An 18257-nucleotide genomic window follows, 5' to 3' on the forward strand; every position below is an offset into this window, starting at 1 on the left:
TGATGGTGGTGGTGGTGGTGGTGGTGGTGGTGGTGGTGGTGGTGGTGGTTTATGAAAGCTTCAGGAATTCAGTCTTAAGAAAAGATAGCATGATACAGATATTCATTATCAAGTTTGTAAAGACTCTTATAGTAACTGTAATGTTTATAAAATTAAAACACCTTGACCAAAATATTTTTATTGTACTATAAATGGGCATTCCTTCACAAGAAAGAATTTGTGTAGTCATTCTATTTCTTTTTCCAGGAAAGGGAAAGAAAATAGCCCATAATTCTGTCATTAAAAAAAAATTCTTCAAGTCTTAATGTTGATCATTGGCTGGCACCATTGAATGTCTGCTAAATGTGCTTTAGAGTCAAAAATTAGAGAAAGGGGATGTAGTAAAAGTTTCTTAACATCAAGCAATTTACATTTTTTTTATAGGACACCCATCATGTTTGAAATTCTGTCCAGAATTAACAACAAATGTAAAGGCCTTAAGATGGCAGTGTATTGAATGCAAGACATGTAGTGCATGTAGAATCCAAGGCAAAAATGCAGTAAGTTCATATCTTAATAGTTAAATGATCTTTTATTAGTATTCACTTTTTTTTGTGAGTGGGAGAGGGGAAAAACTCTGTAGACCAGTAGCTGCTTTTCACATTAAATGTTTCACTGCTATAATTTATTGATATTTTTCTTTTTCATTCCAGAATGCATGGAGAAAACTTAATACTTAGAATAGTTTTGTTGTTTTATTATTAATTTGGTAATACATTGTTTGAATAACATTTTTTTCAATACAGTAAACCATTATTCAACTTATATTGTGTTGCATTACAGGATAATATGCTTTTTTGTGATTCTTGCGATAGAGGGTTCCACATGGAGTGCTGTGACCCACCGCTTTCCAGAATGCCAAAAGGTGAACTTTTAAATCTTTGAAATCTTTCTTTAAGAGTTTCGTAGGCATTCTCCAGAATCATCTTTATGTTAGAGGTCTCAGAAATAGGTATAATTCATATTTTGTTATAAATTTATCCCATTTACCTTCTCTCTCTTAGAGTTTGGAATGGAATATAGGTATGGAAACATGACCAATAAATTTCTTAAGTTCAACGTAATTAAGTAAAGGAAACACCAAAGAGCTGCTTGCAGCCATTGAGAACAATTCTTTAATTGCTGCCTTAAACTTTTCATCTTGCCCTCAATACCACCCCCATCACCACCACCATCCCAACCCACCCCCCCCACCCCTGCAAAAAATCCTCTCTCTATATAGATGTAGATATATAAAAATACATCTATATAGATATAGATATTTCAGACTGGCATGTTAATTAGGCAGAGTGATTTTCCATTGCAGTAAAGAGTTTTGTTGGTCAAAACTTGCTTTCCTTAAAATTGAAAGGTCATATTCCACAAACAAATGCACCACACACAGGGAAGTGTGGTCCAGTTAGATTTGAATTCAGAGAACTTGCTTTTAAATTCTAATTCTGCTCTATAGTACCTTTATGACCTTGGAGAAGTTACTTATTTTCTCTGGACTTCCCTTTCCTTATCTCTAAAAGGAAGGAATTGAACTGGGTAACCTTTAAGAGGCCCTTGAACCTTGAGGTTCTGAATCTAGGATCTTAAATAAACATTTCAATATCTTCTTATATCAGTAATGACAATGCTATGTTTTTGACTCCTGTAAAGTAAAGAGGTGTTGAAGTCTTCAGTCAATTAATTGGTATTTTAGGATCATAGTTTTTAACTAGAAGAGACCTTAGCACCTCTCTGGGTTAAGGACTCACTATTATAAATAAGTAGATTACCTTAGGATAACAAGGGTGAATCTTTTCCTCTGACTCCAAATGGAGTATGCCAAAACAGTTTTGGCCGAGTCTCCCTTATATGACATGAATGTTCCTCTGTCATAGATACACAGATGATAGCTTAACCCAGCATTCCTCAGTTTGTAGGATGGAGTCGCAAATATGTTTTGCTAATTTTAATTTGTTTTTAATTTTTAATTTTAAAGCAAATATCTATATACATTCAAGACTTTTAACTTCTTTTGCGATAGGTAGGTAGGAAAGTAGGATAAGTCTGGGGCTAGGTTGTAAGGCATTAAGAACTAGGTTATGAAGGCACGGTAATGTAAGGATTGAATGTTGCCAATTTCTCCACCAGAATTTATTTTTTCAAGCTGGGGAAATTGACTTGATATTGGTTTCTTTTGCAGAAATATAAAAAAGGAAATGTTCTTTTTCTTTTTCATTTTTCCTAGAGTAAAAAAAATATTTTTTTCTAATATATATATATATATGTATATATATATCTCTAGGGATGTGGATTTGCCAAGTCTGCAGACCAAAGAAAAAGGGAAGAAAACTACTTCATGAGAAAGCTGCACAAATTAAACGACGATATGCAAAGCCTATTGGACGACCGAAAAATAAACTAAAACAACGAATGTTGTAGGTTGAATTATGAAAAAATGTTTTCCTAGTGTTGCTTTCAGAATATTACCTTTGAGGGATAGAAGGTAGATTAATATAACCACCGTAGTACTCACATGCTTGCTTCAGTATCATTGCCTAAAATTTTAATGCAAGATGTTCAACATGTATAAACTAAGAAATAGTTTTGAAAATAACTTACAGAATTACAGTTGGTATTTTGTGGTCTTCTTTTGGCAAAAACCAGGAGGCCTAAGGAATTTTTTTTTTTTAAACGGTGAGAAAGAAATAGGCCAAGAATGTGCAATAAAATAAGCTGCATTGATCAGCTTATTTTAACACTAGTTTAAATAGGGAAGAACTTAATTCTTTAAATTTTACTGTATTAATTTTAAATCAAGGTCATTCTCTAAACTGAGATCATTCTTATACCTAATATTATATTTTGAAGGCTGTTTCCTTTTGATCCTAATTCCTACAAAAATGTGTTTTCAAAAAGCTTCAGATTTATTACCGCAGATCCAGTCATCCAAGTGCTAGATAGGACCATCATTCAACATGGGATGCTGCTGTGTTTTTAAATTCCCTGAAATCTTGACTGGTTTTAGTTCCAAGATGGTGATTTCACATACTCCCAATTGTATTTCCTCCAAAGCATGGCAAAATTTTTAGTAAAGGCATTTTTATTTTATGTATTCTAGATTGGTTTCTAAATTCTTATTTGGTTTTGTTTTGACTTTTTATGTTAGGAATTTCACATGAATAAAGCATTGGCATTTTTTAAAAACCTGATTCTCCTACAAGTGATCTGCATTCTTTAGGTTAAATACCTCTCTTGTTAAAATATTATACTATGCAGGAAAATTGACACATTAGGGGTAAGAACAAGAAGTAAAGTGTCAAAATCATTTTACTCATGTGCTGTCTACTCTTCTTTCTTGATTACATTTGAGGTTAATTTGGTATTGTTAGTAATTTTCAGGAGACCTTAATAGAAGCCATTGACTTTTCTTCTATGTGTAGTTTTTTGCTAGATTCTAAAGGTAAATGTAATATATTTTGAAGAAAATCTTCCTTATGTTAGCATGATTTAAAGCCAAAATTATTTGTTTTTACATTCATCTTTCAAAACCATTGTAAACCATTGTTCTCTAAATAGAGTTCATCTTCCTAAAGAAAAGATGCAACTGAAAATTATATTTGGCACCAGTCCTAATTTGGTAGAAAACTGTCTCATGAGCTCTTAGAAGCTTTAAGAATAAGCCAGTTTCTCCACTTATTAAAATCTTTTAGAAGCTCAAAGTGGCAGTTTAATATTGAATAATAATAATATTTTAAAATGTACTTATTTCAAGGAGAGATATATATATATATTTTGAGAAATCTATTTCAGAGTTGCAGCCCAAATTTGGGGACTTCTTTGGTAGGATCGTTAATTTCTCTGGCATTGTCAGCACATTTTCCTATACTAAAAATGATCTTTTATTTGAGTTTAGAAGGGCAAACAAGGACTCTTTTAGTGCAATACAACTCAGACAGAAGACTTAGGCTGTTGTTCTCATCTCCAACTGTTAGGATTTATTCTTTTTTTTTTTTTTTTTTTTTTGCAAGGCAATGGGGTTAAGTGTCTTGCCCAAGGCCACACAAGTGTCAGAGGTTGGTTTTGAACTCAGGTCCTCCTGACTCCAGGGCTGGTGCTCTATCCACTGTGCTACCTAGCCGCCCCCTACAATTATTCATTTTTTTCTTTTCATTTAAGATGATAAAAATCTTAGTGGAAGCTCCTTTTGGGGAGGGAGAAAATGTATTGTTTTCTCCATTTAAACATCTGTACTTTAAAACTCTTATCTCCTGTTGCCTGGTTTATTGCAGGAGCCTTCCACTGTCGTTCTCTGTTTCCTGTTTCTTCCCACTCCAGTCTCTTCTTCACATTGCTACCAAATTGATAGCCTTAAAACATACAACCATAATCCCTCTCATCCCAAAGCATTCAGTTTTCCAGTGGTTTCCTGTTATTTTTAGGACAAAATATAAATTCATCAGCCAGGCATTTAAAACTTTGCACATTCTTCTCCACCTTTCCAGACTTGACTTTAAAGCATTCCCCTTTGGATTCTCTGTACTGTCATGAGGCACTGTGTGTACAGTGGAAAGAACTCTAGGGTTAAGTCTCGCATCTGCTATCCAATTCTGCCATGCAGACTTGGGCAAGACACTTCACTTCTCTGAGGTTCAGATTGCTCTTTTGTAAAAAGAGTGAGTTGGCCTAGAAGGCCTCTCCAGTCTAGTCTGGACTCTGTGTCCTGTGGCCTGGCACATAGGGCCTTCAAAAGGATTTCATAACCTGAATTGTATTTGCAGTTATTTCAGCTAGAAAAATAGATGATGCTCCAGTGCTAGCTTGGGTACCAATCTCTTTGTTCAACAGCCTAAACCAATACTTTCTTTTGAAGTAAGCCTTATGATGTTAAAACAAAAGATATAAATTATATAATTTTTTTAAGAGTAAACTTTGACATTTCACAGCCCCTTGGCTCACTTCTTGTTTCTGTTTGCATATTTGGCAGCAGACTTGTTGTCAGATAGAATGACCCTGCCATTATGTAAAGTGAATTTCTAATCACGAATTGCTGTTCATGTTGATATAGTTCGATCTCTATGGATCACCTGAAGCCAAGTGGTGAAAATAATCTTTGTAAATGGATTGTCTCATCAGATTGTCCAAGTCATGTCTGATTTTCTGTAGCTTACTTCTCTTTGAAAAATTACTTCAGAGTTTTCTGTTCTTATTTATCTCTCTCTCTCTCCCTCTCCCTCTCTCTCTCTCTCTCTCTCTCTCTCTCTCTCGCATGCGCACACCTGTCTCTGTCTGTCTCTCTCTCTCTGCCTCTTTTTGTGTGTCTCTGTCTCTGTCTCTCTCTCTCTCTCTGTCTTTCGCCTGTGTGTGTGTGTCTCTCTCTCTGTCTTGTCTGTCTCTCGCCTCTCTCTCTCTCTCTCTGTCTCTCTCTGTCTCTGTCTCTGTCTCTCTCTGTCTCTCTCTGTCTCTCTGTCTCTCTGTCTCTGTCTCTCTGTCTGTCTCTCTGTCTCTCTCTCTCTCTCTCTCTCTCTCTCTTCTAATCAGCACCATTTTGTGTTGATTTTCTCCCAAAAGGGAGTTTTGGTGTTTTTTCTAGTTGTCCTGATTACATTTTTATTTGCCATTTTTAATTTTTTAATCATTTCTTTGTTTTAAAGTGATAAACAGATGAATAGGATCAAATTATGCAGAATATGAATGTAGTTTTAAAATAGTGGTTTACTACAGGTTTCATAAATTTATCCTTTCACTTTTGGAGAACACATCTATATTCCTTAATACTGTAATACAGACATTTCAAAGAAGTCAAAACATCTAATTTTGTAATGGTATAAAGCATAATTCTTTTTAGTGATAATTAAAATGTAGTTTTCTGGCAGTCTGCTTAAAATTATTTTTTTGCTTTTGTTACCCTTAATGTTTATATGGTCCTATATGCTGGCAACATTCCCATCTTTGCTTCTTGCATATATGGGTTCCCTGAGAAATCATGCTGCTTGACAACTATTTACCTTTGCTTTTGTAGAAATGTCTAGTTAGTGATAGAAAAAATGTTTTCAGCCTCGTTCAGTTTTTTTTTTTTTTTTAGCATATGAAATAGCAAAGGTTGCATTATAATTTTTGGTTTCTGTTTTTGATATTTGTTCCTTTTAATATTGATTTTTTCCAACTTTTTACCCAGGTCTGTAACCAGTGATGAAGGATCCACGAATGCATTCACAGGAAGGGGGTCACCTGGTAGGGGTCAAAAGACTAAAGTCTGTACCACACCTTCATCTGGTCATGCTGCATCTGGGAAGGACTCAAGCAGCAGATTGGCTGTTACAGACCCCACTCGGCCTGGTGCCACCACCAAAATCACCACCACCTCCACCTACATATCTGCCTCTACACTTAAAGTTAACAAGAAAACCAAAGGGCTCATTGATGGCCTTACTAAGTTTTTTACACCATCACCCGATGGTCGCAGATCACGAGGTGAAATAATAGACTTTTCAAAGCACTATCGTCCAAGGAAAAAGGTCTCCCAGAAACAGTCATGCACTTCTCATGTGTTGGCTACAGGTACCACACAAAAGCTAAAACCTCCACCTTCTTCACTTCCACCCCTAATCCCCATCTCTGGTCAGAGCCCCAGTTCACAAAAATCCAGTACATCCACTTCTAATTCTCCCCAGAGTTCTTCTAGTCAATCAAGTGTGCCCTCCTTTAGCAGCCTTACTAATAACAGTCAGCTGAAGGGACTTTTTGATGGACTTTCTCATATTTATACCGCTCAGGGACAGTCTCGAAAAAAGGGACTCCCAAGTTACGCACCACCCAAACGTTTGCGTCGTAAACCTGAATTCTCTTCCACAACAAAATCTAATACCCATTTCTTTGGGAAGAAAGATAATAGAAGTAGGTTTATTTCTCACTCCTCCGTGTCCTCTGGCTGGGGACTGTCTAGAGGACGTATTTTTAAAGCAATTGCTCACTTCAAGCGAACAACTTTCCTTAAAAAGCACAGGATGATAGGCAAATTAAAGTATAAACTGACCCCTCAGATGGGGACCCCCTCACCAGGGAAGGGGAGCTTGACAGACGGAAGGATTAAACCTGATCAGGATGATGGTAAGCAAAAGGTCAAAGCTCCAACCAAACCTACATCCTGTCCCTCTCCTCCCCACTGAAAAAAAACCAAAAACTAGTTCTTATTTGTCACATAGGCCTTAGCTGTTTCTCTTGTTCTGACTTCACTTTCATAAAGAAGCAATGAAATGTAGACCTTTTTCTGCTGCTAACTAAACCTCCAGAATGTTTGTCCAACTAATACTTTTGTACATTCTATTATTTATTTTCATCTATAGTGACACAAGGACCCCCACCCCCATGCCCTCGTTGCATTACTTATGGCTTTGTAGTTGTACTGCATGAATGGCAACTCATTGCTACTGCCCTGCGCCTTCTCAGGGGTTATGTGGTCCTTAGCTCTGGGTCCTGCTGCTGCTGCTTCCAGGAGTGTGCCTCAGCTCGGCATCTTTCTTTATTCCATTGCCTTTTCATGACAAATTCCATCCTACTTCAATTTCAAGAAAATCTCATCTGTGATAACATGAAATGTACTTTGGGGTATGGTGTGTTTTGGATTGTTTGGATTATTTAAAGAAAAATATTTTCATGAATTTAAGCTAACAAATTGAAGTCTTACAACTTTTGCTTCTATTTTCTAAATTTGCCAATTAAGAGAGCATCAGATTGGATTATTTAAAAGCTAATACTTGAAGTGTGTTAAGAGAGATCAGTACAGCCACTGATCTAGATTAATTTCATATGGTTTTCCCCAAAAAATCAACTAAGGTGAGAAAAAAAAAAAGCCCAGGCAAGATGCTGGTCAGTTCAAGCAAAGTTTGGATAAACAGGTAAAAGGGTAAAACTATTTCTGGATCTGTATTATCCCAAGAGTAAAATCTTATAAACTTCAGAACAAAAGGGATAAGTTAGAAAATTCCAAAATGCTGTTTACTATGCTGGTTGAATGCCATTCTGGTAGTTTTAAGAGGGTTTTAAAGATTCCTATCAATGAATACATTTTCTGCTGGTTTTTAATAACAGATACTGAAATCAAAATAAGCATCAAACAAGAAGGTACAGATGTAAATGTGTTTGGAAGCAAGGATTCTGTTACAGAAGAAGATTTGGATGTTTTTAAACAGGCCCAGGAACTTTCCTTGGAGGTAAGGTATATGTGGCATCACATCATCCACAATTGTTGGATAATTATACTGATAGCTTCTATTTATATAGTACCTGTTATGTGCCAAGCATTATAGAAAGCACTTTATAAATATTATCTCATTTGATACTCCTCACAGCCCTAGGAGGGAGGTGCTTTTGTTTTCCTCAGTTTATAAGTGAAGAGATTAAGTCAATTGACTTGCCCAGGGTTACAGAGCTAGTAAGGGTCAGAGACTGAATTTGGCCAAGCACTGAATCCACTGGCCTTGCCTTGCCTTGGTGGGATTTGAAATTGAAGTTTCAACTTTTGGTGTGAATTTACCATTTTTTTGTTTCCAAGATACTTTTCTTCAAACTTCTCAATACTTCAGAATTAACTTCATTCTTGTTTTCTGTGTGGACAGTGAGATATTGATGGCACTGTCAGACTAGACTGGAGCCCTCGGCTAGTCTATTGAAGGAGTCTGAGTTAGTAATAGACAGGGCACAGTTTGAAAGGTGAATGATTCAGGTGAGGTTAAAATTACTGACTTCTCTTTACTCGATCAAAGGGAGGATGTTAAATCTCACACAGCAAAGATGACCTAGTCAAGCTACATCAGGTATTGATGAAGGGACATGCCTAGGAAAAGTGTCCCAGCAGCTCATGCGCATGCCTCATCAAGAGTCTTTTGAGTGCTGCATCCTGTGAGACAGGTAGTTCCCATGTTGTTATCCTTGCATGATCAGATCAGTGCAACACAGGTCTCCCTCTGCTCTCCCATGATCTCTTTTGGATCCTAGAAAAGCTGAGCTGTTACTTTTCCAGATGCCACCTGGCCAGAAGCAGGCAGTTATTTTAGAGCTTGAGGTTGTTGGGATGGTGACCTGTGGTCCACTGCCTGGTGGGTGTTTTTATTCCCATTATTCAGATAATGATAGCTAGCATTTCTGTAGCACTTTTAGACTTACACAGTACTTTCATTTACTGGCTCATTTGATCCTTTTAACTCTCTGAGAAAGGTGCTGTTCTTATCCCAGTTTGAGAAACAAGGAAAAAAGTCTGGAAAAAGGTCTCAGAGACAAAGGGGGAAGCAAAGGCAGGATCTTCCAAGTCTCACAATCGATGCACTTTGTCAAAACTGCCTTCTAGGAATTCAAATGAATCCTTAAAGTGCATACCTTGTAAAAGTTTGACTTTTCTCCATAATTTCTCTTTTAAACTCTTTTGTTTCAATGAGCTGTTATTTCTAGGCTTCTTATTTGATCTGTATTTTCCTACCTTGGTTAAATGACTTCAGCCTTAACAAGTGTGGATCTGTTAGGCATCTTTACATTCTTAAACCACTCTTGAATGCTTTTTTTCCAACTTGCCCTTCCTCAAGCTTTGGTATTACTGGCTTTTGGAAAAAATAAAGGCAAATTTTCCCTAAAACTAGCTCAAATCCTGCCATCCTATACTGTACTCAGAGTAGCTCTTCAAACTGACTTGCTCAACAAAGACATGTGTGGCACCAGCCATTGGATCACCTTTCACATCCATTTAATAGAGTATTAACTCTATAGCAGAACTCCTTGATAACTGTTTCCTGGGGTGGCAGGTGTTTTGGGCCCCCCCCACACACACATAATACTTTGGATAAAATGAATAAAATTCATTATAACTTCAAAGGAACTTTTAAAAAATAATTTTGTGAAAAAGAATAGGTGCTATATTCTGTATTCTTTTAATGTAGGCCTCAGAAATTTTTCTGAGAAACTTAAAAATAAGTGAAAGAATTCTTTTATTTGTTTGTTCCTTTGTTTATTTATTTTAAAAAGGTTATGCCCAAGGCCATACAACAAGGTAATTGTTAAGTGTCAGGTCAGATTTGAACTCAGGTCCTCCTGACTCTAGGGCCATAGAGCTGGCCCTCTTTTTTATTTTAATTGCCCCACTTCCCAGGGATGTTATGAGGATCCAGTGCCATTATATTTGTAAAGCTCTTAGCACAGTGCCTGCAACATAATAGGCAGTTAAAAATGCCTTTGTTCTCTCCCTTTCTTCCTTCCTTCCTTCTTCCCTCCTTCCCTCTCTTCCTCTCTTCTTTTCCTCCCTCCCTGCCTTTCTCCCTTCCTCCCTTTCTCTTTTCCTCTTTCCCTTCCTCTCTTTCTCCCTTCCCTTTCTCCATCTCTTGCTCACTTGCTTTCTTCTTCCCTTCCTTCTTTCCTCCCTCCCTTCTTTCCTCCCTCTCTTTCTCCATCCCATCCTTCCTTCTTTCATCTTCCTCCTTTCTATCTCTTTTAATATTTACATTCAAAGTTTTATTTTTCCTTTCTTCTAACAGAAAATAGGATGTAAAAATGGTGTGGAATCCAATGGACGGTATCCTTCAGTAATAGAATTTGGAAAGTATGAAATCCAAACCTGGTACTCTTCGCCTTATCCACAGGAATATGCAAGGTAGTATAGAAATACCTTGATAAATATACTTTATATAAAAAACAGATGGAACATTATGATTTTTAAAAAGTAAATCCCTAAAAGCAGATCGGATTTGGCAATTGATTCTGTATTCAACTCTTCTGCCTCTGCCTTAAAATAGTCAAAAATCTTACTTAAATGACTTACACTTAATAGTTACATATTCATTGTAAATACGATTTTCTATGATTGATTGGACAGGTTGTCTCTTAGATGTGAACCAAGATATGGAAAAACTTTTTGCCCTTAGAAAAATCTTTGAAGGACATTTGCCACCAGGTTGCCCTTCCTAATTAGAATGTCTATATATACATGTGTATGTGTGTGTATGTGTGTATGTATGTGCTGCATGTCTGTAAGTATACACATAGACTTGGTTCTTAATGTTTTTTACCTTATATACATACCCTTATATACCTTAATATTAGATACCCTTATAGAGATGTAGAAAAAAAACACAAAACACAAAAACATTAGGAAAGAAGAGTATTAAATACCTCCCCCAATATTTATTTCTGGAACTTTTGGTCAGGTAATTTAAGAGTAAACATTGATGTTGGTTTTAGATAGAATGAACTTTAAGACTCCTTAATAGCTACTGCTAGATTCTGTTTAGTATGAATAACACACCCTAAAGAGGTCATATGTATTTGAATTTGAATTATTCATTGTTTTAGTTAGATAAAATATAGTCATTGTTTCAGTTGAATGAAAATATTCTGTGCAAATTCAAATAATGTAACTACTTCTGAGGATTTATCATTTGCACTAATCAGGACTTTGCTGTAGTAAGAGAGTAGGACCAAACAGCTCCTTGTCTATCTATGCATTAATAATATACTTGTGTTCCTTAACTCATGATCTTCAAGAACCTCCAATAAATACAAACTTGTGTTCTTTCTGAATCTCTACCTTATTTCTTCCAAGCACATCAGTATCTGCCTAGTCACTTAATTGGAACGAACAGAAAGTACCTGTACCAGTACTTAAAGCATCAATTTGAGTGAAAAGAACTGACTTTTTTTTTTTTTTGGCTTCCATTAACTGAAAGTATTATCTCAGACAATTGTAATAAACTCCTTCAGCCTTTAATTTTACCACTCTTGACATAATGGTAATCATGCCTTATACTTTGAGATCTCTGTGTAAAAGTTAATATGTTAAGTTCAAGCTTTGAAATTGCTATTATTTATGTTGCTATTGTCTCAATTCTTGAACCCTGAAGTGTTTCAAAGTGTTTTTGTTTGGAACTAGGGGTACCCTTATACTGTAATAAATTCAGGTCTTCAGATTTTTATTTCTTCCTTCTCTATCAGGCTTAATAGATCCAGGAAAGTTATCTTCTTGGGGTAGAAATAGAGACTTCTCAGTTCTAGGACCTCCTTACTTCATAAGTTAATAGCCAATATTTAACAAATTAATTTATAGCCATTTCCTCCATAAAAACAATCACATTACCACCACTGGCCTTTTTAAGCTAATCACAACATTAATGTGTAGTATTGGAATTTGAAAAAGAGTGTCAGTATTGCTAGAAGCTGGTCAATCTGCAAATATTCTTTTGTCTAAAACATTTCTAAGAAGGCTTATGTTTAGTTTGGATATTAGAAATGACAAATATCAGTTATGTCATAAATGAGTTAACATTCTCTTTACTTCATTCTCTATCTGGGTATCATTTGTTCAGACTAGAGTGTAGAAAAGCCATTAAAAAAATTGAGCAATATTTAATTTTAAAAATTGACCCAAAATGCTAACTGTCTGATTTTTAAACTTCAACAGATTGCCAAAGCTTTACCTGTGTGAATTCTGTCTTAAATACATGAAAAGTAAAAACATTTTGTTAAGACACTCAAAGAAATGCGGATGGTTTCATCCTCCAGCAAATGAAATCTACAGAAGGAAAGATCTGTCAGTATTTGAGGTAGGCATGTGTAAAATAAAAACCCCATTTTAAAGTTAAACATATACTTGTTTGACTTCTAGAAGGCAAAAATTGTACGAAATTTTGATATTAAGATTCACATTTTTCTCTAGTGGGAACTTTTCCACTTTTTGGAGTTGTTATAGCATTTAAACCAGTTCTTCCCAGCTGCTGGAATACCTTATTACTATCACAGTGTCTTCTTTCCCTTTCCTGAAGTAATTATAATTCATGTCCGCAAAAAATCAAATTCACCAGTGAATTTGTGACCTCAATAGTCTTTCCATTAATTGCTTCTTTGGTGATAGAAATTTGCCTTAGCCAGCAGCTGTTGCAAATCTCTGGTTAATGTTGCCTTTGAAGATATTTCCTTCTCCTGAGAGTTATGCAGCTGTAGACATCTCCCTTATCCGCAGCCACCTGTGTTCCCATCCCTTTCTTGGCAGCCTATGTGGCCTTCTGGACATGAAGACTGCAGCTGGTGGAAGGTCTCCTATCTCTGGGAGATTGCCACCCCAGCAGAATTCTCTTGGTGATAGTAATCCCATATGACTATTCAGGCTGTTTGAAAGGTAGTTGATGTTTTCAGAGCTGACTTAGTGGAGAAAATTTTTTAATACTATTTTTAGTTTTTCAATAAAATAGGGAAATTTGGAATAGGGTTGAGTTTAGGAGACTTGATAATCATTTTGTTTTGGACATAATGAGTCAGAGATAGCAGTTGTACATCTACTTGTCTCTGTACAGCGATGGTAACTAGTGTAAGAGAAACAGAAAGACTGAGATGGACCAACTCCCAAGGAGATGATAATTGAACCTTTGAAGCTGATGGGATCATGAAGATATAGACAGCAAAGAAGACTCAGGATGGAGTCTTTGGGGAAACTCATATTTAATTGGCAGGATTTGAATGAAAGCCAAAGAGATTAGACTTGAAGTGAGTGACCCGAGGTTAGAGAATAATCAGGAGAGAATAGTGTCTGAGAGGGAGATGTGGTTAACCTGGTTGGCAATTTCAGAGAAGTCTGATGGTATGAGATTTGAAAAGGAAAGCCTATTTAGTAGTTAAAAGATTGTTAGGAAGAAGAATTTCAGTTGAGGGATGGAATTATAGGGGTTGAGAAGTTAAATAGGAGATGCAAAAACAGAGAACCAAACGTGGGTGAGTGCTCCAGGAGTATGTCTGTGGGATTAGAGACTCAGAACTAAGGGACTTAAAGGCAGTGAATTCAACCTCTAATTTTAAAAGTGAACAGGTGAACATTTAGAGAATTTGTGCACCTTGCCCAGGATCACACAGAGAGATAGTTGCTTACTCAAGATTTGAGTCTAGTTTTTCTTGACTCCAAAGTGATAGATTAAGGGTGTGACCAGGTCAAAGAAAGTTTTCTTTTGAACCTTGAGCATATTTTTAGACAGTGAATAACTATCTGGAAGCAAATTGAAGATGAGAGAGAATGAGGGAATGGTGAAGGAAGCTAACTCTTAGAGGGTACAAATAGAGAGGTTGGCCTCAGCTGGGAAGAAGGGTGATCCTTATTGAATGAACAAAAGAGGAAAGAATGGAGCATGATGCAGAATGGTTTTGAGGTCTGTTGACAGCAGATACTCTTTTTTTTTTTTTATTAAGGAAATCAGGAGGTGAGATCCACTGAGAAGAAGCAGGTTATATAGGAAAATTTCAGAAAGAGAAGGCTTGAAATAGCCACTAAATCATTTTGGGAAGATAAAAAGACTTGTCTTGAAGCATTAAGGGCCCCATTGAGATTATATAATACTAATTGGTAGTTATTAATATTTCATTATTTTTATTATCATTATTATTTGTAGGACTCAGTTATTTGTGTAAAGAAAAGGAGTCAGAGTTTATTCAGAAGTACCTTGGAGCTAGTGCTCAAAGGATAGAATCAGGCCAAGTGACATTTTTAGTATGAAAATTGATTTGTGTAATTTATCATTAGTAAAGTTTGAGAGGGTTGGACTTATATCCTGTGATTTATACTAAAACTATAATCTGTTAAAAAAAAAATCAAACCAGCATCTTTTTTGTAACAACTTAATAATAGCAATAGCTCTAATATATAGCTGAGAGAATTGGTCTGGCTAGGGTCCAGTCTTGCCTCAACACAGACTGATTCTGTGATCCAGACACTATCAATCAAGCATTTACTAATTCCTTCTATGTATCAGGCCCCCAAGAAGAGTGTCCTAACTTGGGGTATCATATTCCAAGGGACATCACAGACCTGCTCCTCCCTTTAAAAAAGAAAAAAAAAAGCTTGATTATATAATAATTTAAGGTTTGCACAGTATTTTACTGATATTATCATTTTTTTAAACCTCACAGTAACCCAGTGAGAGACATATTACTCTTATACAGTTAAGAAAACTGAAATTGAGATTCAGGGACTCTTCCATGTTCATATAACTATAAAGTATCAGAAGACAGATTCAAAACTAGTTCTCCGCTAACTCTTAAGAGCGGCATACCCTACCAGTCTGCCCCTTAAAATGTCTTAAACTTTCACTCCCTGTCAAGGATGCTGACCTTTTTATCTACCACTCTCCAAAGCCCATTATATATATATATATATATATATATACCATTTCTACAAAAGGGGAGGCATCATTGCAAAAATATTCATGTTGCCAGCATTCTACCAAAACTCCTAGTGTAAATCTGCACACTTCTATATTGCTGCTGCTGTAAGGTGCTCTGGCTAATAATAACTCACATTTCTATAGTGCTTTAAGTTTGGTGTGACTCTTTCAGAAGTGTAAATATTATTATTTTCCTCTTAGAGAAGTGAACCTGGATTTCAGTCTAGCATACTTTGTTCTGCATTGTACTGCCAGAGAAAGAGCTGTCCAGACAAATAAATAAAACCTCCTCTAGTTAAGGAGCAAATTGTTTCTCCTATGCCTGATGTCTGATACTTATATCTGATTATGTTGCTCTATATATGAGCTGGGTCTTCTCCAAGGGAACCCATTACAGGAGTTCTAAAAATAATTTCTGCAGTATGAGAGTTTGTATGGTTCACTAGAGACCATAGAATGGTCCAGTTCATTGTTAAAGACCTCTGGTTATCAAATAACCATTTCTCTCAAGAAGGATGCTGGGGGAAATTTGTAGCTCCATTTGATCTAAGAAATTGGCACCCTTGTTTAACATCCTGTCCATAACCGTCAGTATCCCAGCATGATTCTTTTTATTTTGAACAGAAGTAGACCGTAATCATGGTACTTATTCTAGGTTGAAATTCATCTCACTTTCTCTGCAGTATTATTCCCAGAATAGAAGTTTTATCTTTTCCAATTATATTTAAAATGATGCTTGGGATAAAACCAAAATGGAGGCCTGTTTTTGTGAATCCACCCCTCAGGGAATCAGAATAATACAGTTCATTTATTTCATTTTGGTGTGAAACCCATTTTGGAAATAGCACAGAGATTAACATCCTTGAAAGTATTTTGATGTGTTTACAGTTCCTATAATTCAGATATGTTTGGTTCAGATAAGGGGAGGGGCAGCATGCATCATTTTTGAACCATAAAAAATAGAAAAATAGAAAGCCTGAATTACTATATTGCCAGTGGTTTACATCTTAAGGAAAAACTAGAAATGCAAAGATGAGGAGATGCTGGGCACTTTCTCTTCTGTAGTTAACCTCAAGCTTGCTTAATGGAGTGTTTTCATCTCATAATTTGGGATGTGAAAATACAATTACATGCTTCCTAAAATACTTTAAACAAGAAACAGTGTCATGTTCAATGGTACTTTTTGTGGTAAATAATGTTGTCTGTTTCTTTTGCTAGGTTGATGGGAATGTGAGCAAAATTTATTGCCAAAACCTTTGCTTGTTAGCCAAGCTCTTCCTGGACCACAAAACCTTGTATTATGATGTTGAGCCGTTCCTTTTTTATGTTCTGACAAAAAATGATGAAAAGGGCTGTCATCTCGTTGGATACTTCTCTAAGGTAAAACAGGAGCTATTATGCCCTCTCTTTCTCTTTCAAAAAATATTGTGTGTAGAGCCTCTCTCTTTGGGTAAGGTTTCCCACAATTAGAACTTGAAGAAGTGACACCTGTTTCCCAAACAGAACTCTTCAGGGGAGATAAGGGAGGCACCTTGCCAGCTCTGCTGGTCTGCACTCCAAGCCCTATCGATTGTCAAAGGGTTGTCCTGCAGACTTAGAGAGTGCGTCGCTTGAACTTTCTGAGTTGTGCTAAGTCAACACAATTCTCTGCCTTTTGAATCTGTCCTCTGGAACATTTCAGTGTCTCTTGAAAAGCCCGCTTTTCCTTCAGTTTCACTGAGGGCCTCGATATCCTCAAGATAAGGGAGTCTGTCTCTTAGGGAGAATGTGTTGGACTGGTTGGTTTTCCCCTGCTTATCCACAGCAGCCTTAGTCCTCTACATCCACTCTCACCCTCTGCCTCTGCTCCATGAATCCTGCTTCCTAATTTTTACACATTTCTCTTCTTCTTTGTTCCTTGTGTACATCTTCCTGAAGCTGCAGTAAGCTGCCTTTCTCTTGAAACTGCTTCATCTAGCATTGACCCGCTCCTCTCTCCTGATCCCCAGCACACTGGGTCAGGACAGGGAAGGAACATTCTTCCTGTTCCTCACTTCATTTCCCAACCCCTTTCCATCACTTGACTCAGCAGTCACTTCTGCTTTGAGCCTCAGGCATTTGACTGGTACTAGCTGTGTATGACCTTGGGCAAGTCACTTAACTCTGATTGTCTCACATCCAGGGCCGTCTCCGGTCATCCTAATTCATATCTGGTCACTGGACCCAGATGGTTCTGGAGGAGAAAGTGAGACTAGGGACTAACACAGCCCCCCTCACTCAAATACAATCCATGTACTTGTCGTGGCATCATATGATATCATGGTCTTCTTCAAGCTCAAAGCACAAACAGCATCTGTTTTGAGGTTCTAAAGTTGAGGCCTGATCTTCTGTTCACTCTTCTGCTCAGTGTTTCAGTGACTCCCTATTGCCTTTAGAATAAAATACAAATGTAATATCTCTTGCAGTTTGGCTTCACCCTGTCACCCCTTCTGTTCTGTAGCTAAATTGGCCAACTTGGTACTCTAACAATGCAGCCTTCCTTGGCATACGCTGACTCCTTCTTCACCAGCCCCTCTCCCTGGGTACTTATAGTTCTCATTCAGACTCAGGTAACTGTGTATTTATTTTATCTATTTCTAGGCTCCCTCTCTTTGTCTTTGAATGTGCTGCCTCTCCCCAGGAGAGTGTAAACACGGCTTGCTGTTCATGTCCTTGTCTCCTAGCACATACCTCAGGACTGAGAGATGCTGAATGAATGCTCTTTGCTTCAAGAGAATCCCACCTCTGCAAGAAGTCTGCCTTCTAGTAATCCCAAACTCCCAGAATGATTGCCTGTTGCATTTCCTCCACCCCCCACCCCCCCATCCCGTGGTGGTCCCATCTGTCACAGTTGGTTACTCATTGTCCAGGGTGAGCTCTTGAGCCCTGCTGGCTCACCGTGCACCGTCTCTTCTCCTAATGAATTCTGGGCTCATCTTCCCATGAACTGCTCTGTCACATGATGACCTCATACCCTTCCCCCCTGAACCAATCCAAATGCACAGCCTCTCTGAGAAGAGGCACTCAAATTCCTCTTGGGCTTGCTCT

The 18257-nt window shown here is 37.1% G+C and overlaps 1 protein-coding gene across 7 annotated transcripts in view; it reads left to right on the plus strand.

Annotated features, from left to right (window-relative positions):
* KAT6B (lysine acetyltransferase 6B) overlaps positions 1-18257 on the plus strand; it is a 219849-nt gene that overhangs the window by 135780 nt on the left and 65812 nt on the right. For 5 of the 7 annotated variants that reach the window (XM_074232877.1, XM_074232878.1, XM_074232876.1 and 2 more), the window contains 8 exons: positions 424-539; positions 823-904; positions 2315-2447; positions 6188-7119; positions 8101-8222; positions 10530-10645; positions 12449-12590; positions 16410-16571. In XM_074232877.1, the coding sequence (XP_074088978.1) occupies positions 424-539; positions 823-904; positions 2315-2447; positions 6188-7119; positions 8101-8222; positions 10530-10645; positions 12449-12590; positions 16410-16571 (1805 nt within the window). The remainder of the gene's footprint in view (positions 1-423; positions 540-822; positions 905-2314; positions 2448-6187; positions 7120-8100; positions 8223-10529; positions 10646-12448; positions 12591-16409; positions 16572-18257) is intronic. The other 2 variants (XM_074232879.1, XM_074232882.1) reach the window with 2 other exon arrangements.

This window comes from Macrotis lagotis, chromosome 4 (genome assembly GCF_037893015.1).
Source record: "Macrotis lagotis isolate mMagLag1 chromosome 4, bilby.v1.9.chrom.fasta, whole genome shotgun sequence".
Classification (NCBI taxonomy): domain Eukaryota; kingdom Metazoa; phylum Chordata; class Mammalia; order Peramelemorphia; family Peramelidae; genus Macrotis; species Macrotis lagotis.